The sequence below is a fragment of the Archocentrus centrarchus genome, chromosome 17 (assembly GCF_007364275.1).
Source record: "Archocentrus centrarchus isolate MPI-CPG fArcCen1 chromosome 17, fArcCen1, whole genome shotgun sequence".
In the NCBI taxonomy this organism is placed as follows: Eukaryota; Metazoa; Chordata; class Actinopteri; order Cichliformes; family Cichlidae; genus Archocentrus; species Archocentrus centrarchus.
In genome coordinates, this window is record NC_044362.1 from 21136967 (window position 1) to 21147286 (window position 10320).

Here is a 10320-nt window from a genome sequence, read left to right on the forward strand (position 1 = left end):
CATAATAATACATATTATTATTATTATTATTGCGTCTTTTAATCTTTGAATTATGTTCTAACAAAACTATGAAATATTTTTAATATATATTTATTATATTTTCCCAATGTATACATTCATCATTTCGTTAATTAATTATTGTTTCGATATATTATTATTATTATTATTATTATTATTATCCATCAGTTGCAGGCTTTCTTGGTGAATTGTCTGTGGTGGGGATGATCAGACCACAGGCCTGCGTCTTTTAACCGTGGCTGACAGTCAGTGGCTGGCCCGCAGTGTTTGGCTGTGCTGGATAAACGAGGAGACAGGGCGGCGTCCTGCCACTTCTCCTCACAGACTCCGCGTGTCAGTGCAGCCCACTTTGACATTACTACGAAAACACCTCATTTATCAACTGGAGGCTCCGCAGCCAGCGAGCCAGAAGCAGAAGGGGGAGGAAAGGGCGGGGCGGGGGGCAGTAAAAAAAAAAAACAAACAAAAAAAAAACAAAAAACAAAAAAAACAAAACAGGATTTTGTATTCTCTCTCACCTTCCTGGCAGCTGCTCGCTGAGGTGATGGGATGGGAGACAGTAGCTCATTTTGGTTTGACTCCCTCTGATAAAATCACCTCTCGGAGCAAAGACGCGACGCGTAACCAGAATAACCTTGCCTTAAGCGTGAACTGATATTTTAATAATATTAAAATAAGAGCAGCAGGAACACCTGCCGGAGAGCAGTCGCCGCTGTACAATTGTGCCTTCGGGTACTGAATTAGCATTGAAAATAACTTTGCAGTAATAATAGTCGTGACTGTAACAATGATAGTGTTTGTTGTAGTAGCAGATCCACGAGAAACAATAGGAGGCCTGTTAGTGGCACATGTTGACAGAATTTCAGCTGAAGGCCCACAACTGTTAAGTCCGTGTTGCAGTAGTCTAACTAGCACTGATGAGAATAACTAACAACAATAATTAACATTTTTTTAAACAATATTAGTAAATTAGAAGTGCAGCTGTGCATTTTATTCGAAAAACACTTAACGTAACTGATACTGATACAATAGTAATAGGCTATTAATCATAAATAGTGGTGTCTTCATTTCCCCTCTCATTTCTATCTGCTGTGCAGCTGTCGAGCAGTAGATATAGATGCAATATTACGCAATATAGTGCCTATTATCAGCCTAATAGATGCAGGATTAATATTAGAATATTAGAGCACTCTCGAATCTGCCTGCAGTAGTTTGAAGTAATAGGCCGTTGGAGGTAATCCGATCAGCTGTCCAGACAAAATAATACCTGCTGAAGGCTGCGAGTGTGACCCAGAAGACCTGCGAATGAGTCCATGATTCAATTGACACCTCCCTACTTCTGATCACTTCACTCTTCGCGATGTATATTCGGGCTGAACGAATCATCGCGTGTCAAAGAGGAGCTCCTCAGAGAGTTTGCGCTTCCACACACGCACACACCAAGCACTTTAACGCTCAACGAGAGCCGTCTGATTTAAACTAATTAAGAGAGGATTTATTGATCACTGCAACGAGGAGGGGGAAATGAACAAATGGGGCGGTGGGGGCTGGGGTCGTGATACTTTGAATTAAGATCAAGTCAGCAAAAGCAATAAAAAAAACCCCCCAAAATTTAAGAGTAGGCTTTCACACAACGCCAAAGAAAATATATTTTATCAATCAATTATCAGGCTGTTATAAAAAAAAAATGGCCACAACCAGCACTATGTATAAGACTATGATTATTATTTGATTATTAATCTGTAGTGAAATACAGTTTTAAGTTGTTGAGACATAACTTTTCTTAGAATAATACTGTAAGCCTACCACTCAAAAAAAAAAAACTAATCAGCAAAGAGTACACTGTGAAGGTCCAGCCTTTAAAATTTGGACTAACCAGATAACATAATCATTTTAAAGTATCTAAAGTATCGAAAGTAAAAGTTTGCTTCACGCAGGCGTGGTTCATACACTGCGTAAACGTTGGAGTTGTACTATCCTGTTGAGGCTGAGCTGAAGCTAATTTTAATTACATTTTTTTTTTTTTGGAAGTTTGATTTAGTAACAAGCTCATTGTTGCTAAATTAATCTACCAGCTGTCATACAACCGAGGTAAAAATGTGACCATTTTCCAGGAGGTAAAACAGACGGGTATTAAAGGTGAGTCGAGTAAAAATAAAAAGTATCTCAAAGCTGCTCATTTCTACTTGTTGGAGTAAACTTTAAACCAAGAGAAACAAACAGAGGAAGGAGAACAGCAACATGTCAAAAATGTACAGATTTCAAATTGAAAAAGCCTCGTTTAAATATATAATAATAATTATTCACCGGTCACGCTGGACGTTATTTAAAAAAAAACAGCTGAGAGGAGGTGGGGCTTATTCATCTTTATCCGAAAGCGTAACTGTCTGTGAAACGTGATCGCATTAACGAATTATTGTAACTTTCAGACCTGATCAAGTGTCTTTTCTCTCTCTCTGTTTTTCGGGCGTGATTGATTGGAGGAGTTCATAGGCTGCACCCCCATCGTGTTTTCCAGCCGCTCACGCTCCATACGATTGGTCCGCCTTCCGCAGCCGCAGCCACCAGAGGCGCCTCCTCTCATAAACCTCCCCTAACAGCAGTAAACTTTCCCATTACTTCCAAGAGAAGCAGCGGCTCACTGTTAGGAAGTTTGCGTGCGACCTATATGGCACACTTGTAGCAGTAAGTGTTGTACAGCGTCTCATATGCTCTTCTTCTTCTTCTTTTTTTTTAAACTCGTCTTCTCACACCGGAGACGCACACAGCTGCTTTAAAACATCTGGCCGTGTCGCGGCGAGCGCAGCAGGACCTAACTCATAATTTCAGGGGGTATTGTTTTTTAATCGCTCCAGCCTGCCTTTCGGTCCTTATCTGTTTTGACTCTTATCAAACGGTTATCTCTTTTGCTGTGAAGACATATTGCGTTTTGTTTCCTATCTCTTATTTGTGCGTATACTTGCGTATGTGCGTGTGGAGGGGAGGATAAGGATTTGACACGGATGGATCCAGTGCCTCTTAAGAGCGCTTGATGGGAGCATGGCAGTCACTGTGGACTGGACTTTATTGGACCTAGAGATGAGCTGATTCAGTAATAATTAACAGCAGCATTCGTAGTTTATTGCGTTTTTTCTTTTTCTTTTTTTTTTTTTCTTTCTTTCTCTTTCTTTCTTTTTTTTGGAAAACATAGTTCTTCAAAAGATGAAACCTGGCTGTACACCGGGTGTCCGTTTGCGTTTTTCCAGAAACTTGTCAAGATGTTTTGGGGATATATTTTCAATTCACTTATCCTTAACCTCACAAAAAGGACAATTTCCTCTGATTTCATAACCGTCCAACTCTTTTTGTTACAGGGTAGCCCACTCCCTGGCCATTTTTATTTACCCCTACGGTGTATGGAAAGTGCTCCTGGATGGACCTGGGCGAAAACAGCTGGTCTATGGTCAAGCGAGAAGTGTCCAGCAGCCCAGGGTCACCGGCTGAGCAGAACTACCTGCCCGGTGACAGCAGGAGGGAAGGTCCCACCTCGGATGAGCTGAGGACACCTCCGAACGAGCTTGACGCACTGGGGCACCGTCGCTCCGACAGCAGATCACTGCACTCCTACCTTCACTTCGGACACCATAACAACACCCTGACCACTACCGAGGATATCCCGCTCTTTACGGATTTAGACCAGGGGAGCAAACTCGTCCTCTCCACCGGACCACACAAGACAAGCTTGCTGGTAGATCCGGCCGACATGTACCAAACACTGGCCATTGCGGCGGCCCAGAGCCAGACTGGATATGATTCGACATCTGGTGGTTATATGCACTCCAACCCCAACTCCCCTGTGTATGTCCCTAGCTCGCGGGTTGGCCCCATGATACCCAGCCTGCCTTATCTGCAGGCTAGTGGATCTACTCAGCCCAGTCACGCCGTCTCCAGTCACTCGGTCTGGTCACAGTCCCACCCCAGAGAGCCCTTCATACAGCACCGGAGCCCGCACGCCTCCAGTCGTTTCCACTACCCTCCAAGTCCCCCCATCAATAACGGGACGCCCAGGGACACGAGCTACAGTAATACACTGAATGTGAGCAGCAGAGACCAGTACGGCCTTTCTCGTCCCCTTAGTGGGACCTACCCGAGTCCATATTCCCCTTATGTTGCACCCCAGCTGCCTCGCCTTGGCCCGGGGCACCTTTTGATAACACGATGCTCCACACCTTGCAAAGCAGGAGTGCGCCCTTGATTCGAGGACCAAACGGAGGTAAGAAAAAAAAAAAAAAAAAAAGCTAAGTAGAGGGAGGCACAGAGATGGAATAGTTTCTTTCTCACTGTGTGGGATGAAAAGAAGAGGCATTTTAATTATGCGCACAACCTTGAAGTGTCTGGAGTGAAGGCACCAAGCGCCTGTGCGTCTTTGTAACAGAAGCCGATTCCCCTTATGGAGGCCTGAGTTAAAAATGTTGAGAAGAGTCGGGCCAAAATATGTTTCTCGCACTACCAAAAAATCAATTCATGAAAGGATATGAGCGTGTAAGGGCTACAAGAATCATTAGGCCCATATGTGTACGCTTATATGTGTAGCTTACTACTGCCCAAAATATGCAAAACAAAACATTTACATAAAATAAAATCCAGTAAGGGTTTCAAGCAACATTGTCACACCAGTATAAATTTATATATTAAAACTATGTCTGTTTTTTTTTTTTGAAACCTCTCATCGTTAATCAAGTTATCTAATAGACAGGATTAATCGAGGTGTCTAATAAACAGACCGCTTTCCTACAATGAATCTGTTTGCTTCACTTGATATAAGCTTCCAGAAACTCAGTCACTTATGAAATAATAACCAGCCATAATATTTAACTCTTACAAACTGTGCCTTATTCTGATTAAAGCATTTTCTTCAGTTTCAGATATTCTCGACGACCTGGGGGAGAGCAGGGAGTGCGTAAACTGCGGCTCGATATCCACGCCGCTGTGGAGGCGCGACGGCACGGGCCACTTTCTCTGCAACGCCTGCGGCCTCTATAGCAAAATGAATGGTCTGAGCCGGCCATTAATTAAACCACCCAAACGCACGGTAAGGAGACAGGGGACCACTTAAAGCACTCAATTTCCTGCCTAATTGTTTCAAACATTTGCTGGAGGTCACCGTCGATGTCACGCGTAGGCCTTAGAGGAGGAAGCTTTTCGGTGATGCAACCTTCAGTTCAGACTTGATTTTATCAGGCCTTTTTAATTACATTGTGTCACGTTATTTAAATAAAATGAAAACAAAAAAAAAAAAAAACAACAAAAACGTGCATTTCACTTTTGAGTGGAAGAGTGGTGCTTTTTGGGAAAACTGACCCTATTATTTGGGAAGCTTAGCCACTGTTATTTATTCATCAGTCGAGAAAAATCATTAAGTTGCTTCATAGCAAAGAGGCCATTTGTCTTTAAACGCAGTTCATTAAATTAACATTAAATCAATCCACACGTAGAGGGTGTTAATGTATCGAGACACTTTATCTGCATTTCCACTCGCAGCTGGTGTTGGTAAATTAATCCAGAAAGGCGTCAATAGTGCCAAATTTTTCCTGGTGCGATTACGCACAGTTTTACGAGGAAATGAGATGGCATGGGTGGGTATTCCCTGAGAATTAACACCCTGTAAAAAGCCGCGCGTAAATGCCAGTTTAATGGAGATTATAATAGGGTCTGTATTATTACTAGGAAGTCGAGCGTGGATGCCCTATTTTTAATTAAATTAGTGTTGTGTAGGCTGCTTTGTGTTTTTAAAATACCCCAAATTTAATCAAAATCGCTGATGTTTCGTTGTGTTTCCGTCAACAGTCCACGTCCAGAAGAATCGGCCTTTCCTGCGCCAACTGTCAAACTAGCACGACCACTCTGTGGCGCAGAAACGCGGAGGGAGAGCCGGTGTGCAACGCGTGCGGCCTCTACACCAAATTACACGGAGTGAGTTTACTGCGATTTAAAGTTTTCCTCGAATTCATTTTTAATTTACAAAATCGACCATTATTGTTTAAATAATAACAATGATTAAAAAAAATCACATTTTACAGGTACCCCGACCTCTCGCCATGAAGAAAGAGGGAATCCAGACAAGAAAACGAAAACCGAAAACTTTGAATAAAACAAAGGGATCTTCTGGTGAGTTACTAAAAACATATTGCTTATGCTTGAGGCTAGAATGTAGATTTTTAAGATAAGGTAACAACAACATAATTTATAATCTTTTATATGTTCATAGGAAGTAACAACTCTGTCTCCATGACTCCTACATCCACCTCTTCATCCAATTCGGAAGACTGCTCGAAAACCAGCTCTCCCTCCGGAGTGTCAGGGGTAAAACTGATTTTTAATAGAATAAAAAAAACAAAACAATGAAATGTCTGTAAGTTTGTAATAATGTGAATTACTACCTTTAAAATGATTATAAATTATTATAATTGAATATTTTTTTAAACTAAAAACTGAAAGAACTGTTGCTAAAAAAATCACATGCAGGCTGACTAATGCTCTGTGGTTATGACTGTGCTTTTACTGTGGTTATTAACTGTGATATTACAGTAATATGAGTATCACATTTCTTGTGCTCTCTTTTTTCCTCAATATTGCAATGCAAATGCCATCTCAGTCCTTTAAAAAACACAAGGTCACACTGCATAACGAGAATGTTTATTTTGCGCAATAAGTTCACATTTTTCAAGCATGTTTATGGACTAAAAAAAAGTGTTTTCTGGTGTTGCAGGTGAGTTCATCCGTGCTGTCTAGCTCAGGGGAGGGAGCAGGCTCGGGCTCAGCTGTGAAGTACCCGGGACAGGACGGCCTGTACAACAGCGTTGGCTTGACTCAATCATCAGATGTGGCTTCAGTGAGAGGCGAACCCTGGTGCCCCATGGCCTTAGCTTGAACATCTTAACCTTCTGGGTGGACAGAAATCCCCTGGCTCCTTCTGTCTGGATTCTGTGTATTGTGGAAGTATTTGGAGGCAGTGTTGGTTTCCTTCCCTCTCAGCTAATGCAAGAAGAGTTGGATGGGTAGGGGGAAAGAAGTTTGAGATGAACTTAAGTCAGACTAGAAGCTTGAATCAAGCATGGAGTATCTGCGATTGGGTTCCAGATTGATGTGAGGATCTTTTTTGCCTTAAAATACAACAACAAAGGGAAACACCAGGCCAGATGATCAATTAGGTGGCCTGCTATGGATGGTTGCTGGACCTGCACTCAGTATCTCTCCCATCTGTGGCACACAGAACCAAATCTGGGTTCCTCAAAGAAAGCCATCTTGTACATAATGGATTTCTCTTTGAAGCTGTTGATTGGATATCAGTGCTTCATACAGCGCTGTACTCTTTAAAGACTTTGATTTTTTTTTTCTCCCAAAACTGGAATCATGCCATAAGTGCCAAGACAACTTATATGAATCAAAAGAAAAAAATATTTATAAATCTTCCATAGTTGAAAGCATGGCTATGATTGTCAATAAAGATATCAATGTAGAGTAGAAGTTAAACCATTCTGATGTCTTCTTTTCTATTTTCTCTCTTGATAAGTGGTAGTACAGTAGTGTTGAATGTGCACGTTTTCCACTGAAAGCTCTTACTGTATTTGACTGAAACTAGTTTGGTTTAAACAGGGTATAAATGACTATATCACATTGTGTTGTGTTTAAATCGTTTTAAAAAAAGATGCAAAACAATCAAGTTCTTGAGACAATTTTTTATTTTTTTACATGAGAACACTGTTGGCTGGCGGGCGGCATTAAGGTACTACTCTCGAAGCAGAGCTACAAAATCTCGTGCATGTAAAACAGCTGGATGGCTTGTTTGAACAAGAATGCCCAGAATAGCTGTAGGCCCCGCTGACCTTTATGTCCTTAGCCATAAACTGCAAATGAAGGCTCCTGGCCGCACTACCTGACTCACTATAAACTGTATACCTTTCATAATAATAACATGTGCCGTTGCATCATTTCTAAACAAAGTTAGACCAAAGTGAAGAGTGAGCTCACCTCTGAACAAATCCATGCTTTTTTTTTTTTTTGATGATTGTGATGAATCGCTGTAATGATTAAAAGGAGAATTGTAACGCAACATGTTCTTAAAAAGTGCAACCTCATTGTGATGAAAAAAAAAACTGCAGTTCACAGCCAAATCATAAATTTTTAGAAGTAGTTTGATTTTCATATTGTTGCATGGCCTCAGCAAGTGGTGTGGGACCATTTCAGGCCTAAGAAAAAACAAAACAAAAAAAAAACAGTTCCCAAGAGACTGAAACCTGAAGGCTGTCTGATGAGTTACATGTAAATTTTAGCACAAAGAGTTTTTTCTTTGCTTTTGTTCACAACTTGCTTCAGCCAAAAAGCTCATGTCATCTACTCGACCGGACTTATTTATTTTTCTTAAATAACATGTTTTCTTGTTGTTTTACTATTTTCTTTTCTTTTCTTCTCTCTCTTTTTTCTTTGAATATTATGAGAAATTATTTTATTTAAATTCAGTCCAATAAATTGTTCTGGTGATGCAAATAAATCTGCAGTTTGTTTTAAAAGAAGAACATTGTTTTAAAGAAAACACATCAGTGTCTTGAAATTATAGAAAGAACCACCGTCTGCATGATAGTACTGCAGCATATTTTTGTATGAGTCATTCCATCTATGCTTTAACTCCCCATTTCTCCTTGGCTGAATGGATACCAAAGAGCTTTATTTTCTCAGATGTTTTCGTGACTGGGAGGAAAGTAGAAGACATCATGGCCAGCTAATGCGAGACAAGAATTTCGCCTAAAAGTTGCACCTCGGGATGAAAATGACGTTTCCAGCTTTGCTGGGTGGTTTGCTTCCAAGCTTGTGTTTCATTAAAGCAAACCTTTATTCTTTCTGGCGATGTTTTCACTCGAGAGTTTTCCTTTTCTCGTGGCCCCTGTGGGCTTAAAGAACAATCCACTTTCCTGTGTCCTCTTGAACCAGCAGCTCAAAGTACCTGTCACAATGTTTACTGTACTTAAGAGAATATGGCCTGTGAGTAATTCCACATGAAAAGATTTTAGAGATGGTTAGGATTTATGCCTGAGCTTAGCGTTATCTGTCTGCTCTTTGACATATTGATTCAGCTAAGTTTATTGAGTGTGGAGGAATGTGCGGCACTGCATAACAGACAAATCCAGTTTGGAGGTGAACAGTTATTGCACCTATTTCTCTTATTTGACTTTTGACATTAGATTGGAATGATACATTTTTTGCAATTTCCTTCATATTCATCATAATGTTTGCTTTTTTTTTTTTCTTTTTCTTTTTAAATTTTCCTGTGTTCAACCCTGTTGAAAATGTGGTGAATGGAAAAGCATGGCTTGTGATTATTTGCTGCTGAATGTTATATAAAAACCAATTTGTCTACCGAGACCACCGGGCATTACGTCCTTGAGCTTCCAAGGAGATAAATTACAAAAGCACCTTTAGATATGTAAATGCAAACTAGTGTTGAACTCAAAACACGGGCAAATATTTATAGGTATCTGAATTTATGAGGAGGTCCTAGCTTGGCACTGTATCCATGGTGCTATGAGGGAGGAAATATAAACACAGCAGCACAGAAATCCTCCCTGCGCTCTCATCTGGAAAGCCGAGGGTCATATTCATGCTACAGTTACTATCTGAGAGTGCTGGAAAGCTGTGGTGCTTGTAATCAAGTTGCAGGTTTGAAACAGAGCTGGAATTTGTTGCAAATAAATGATCAAATGCTGTAAGGAAGGGTCAGACAGACAAACAAAAAGAGAGAATACAGATCATGATGGCTGTCCAGGGTTGAAAGTCCTCCCTAAGTAAACAACACAGGCTAACAGCAGCAGACTGCAGGGCCCCGGGCTGTTTGGCCATGGGACAGCAGCACAGTATGGAGCAGAGGCTCCCTCAGGAGATGCCCGTTGATCTTTCCATGTTGCCTTTCAAAGGAGCCCACCGCTCGCCCTGCCTCCGGAAGAGATGGGATCTCTGACTCAGCCCTTTTGGGTTTCCTCGACAGACACTGTGGAATACTCTGGTAGAGTAAACACTTAAAAACATTAAAGCCGTACCGGTTGCAGTCTTTTAGATTTGGACTTGGATCAAAAAGTCTCTCAAATGGAAAGACTGTTTGTGTCTATCACCATTTTATTGTTCCATATTGTTATTGTTATTCTGTAATTTAAAAGGGTTCAGAGAAAGCCAAACAGTGCTTTCAAAACCGTGTAGCCTACACATGGCCTTCCAGGTTAGCAAACATATTCAATCATAAAGGCCCCGCCTCCTGCCCTGTTGTAAACTTCT

The 10320-nt window shown here is 41.0% G+C and overlaps 1 protein-coding gene across 1 annotated transcript; it reads left to right on the top strand.

Moving 5' to 3' along the window:
- Positions 1-2582: 2582 nt before the first annotated feature.
- Positions 2583-9352, top strand: gata6 (GATA binding protein 6). The gene is given in 8 exon segments (XM_030751837.1): positions 2583-2701; positions 3369-4178; positions 4181-4270; positions 4923-5089; positions 5845-5970; positions 6078-6165; positions 6266-6360; positions 6767-9352. Coding segments are annotated over 7 exon segments (1476 nt in total). The 5' UTR covers positions 2583-2701; positions 3369-3430; the 3' UTR covers positions 6929-9352.
- The last annotated feature ends 968 nt before the right edge of the window (positions 9353-10320 follow it).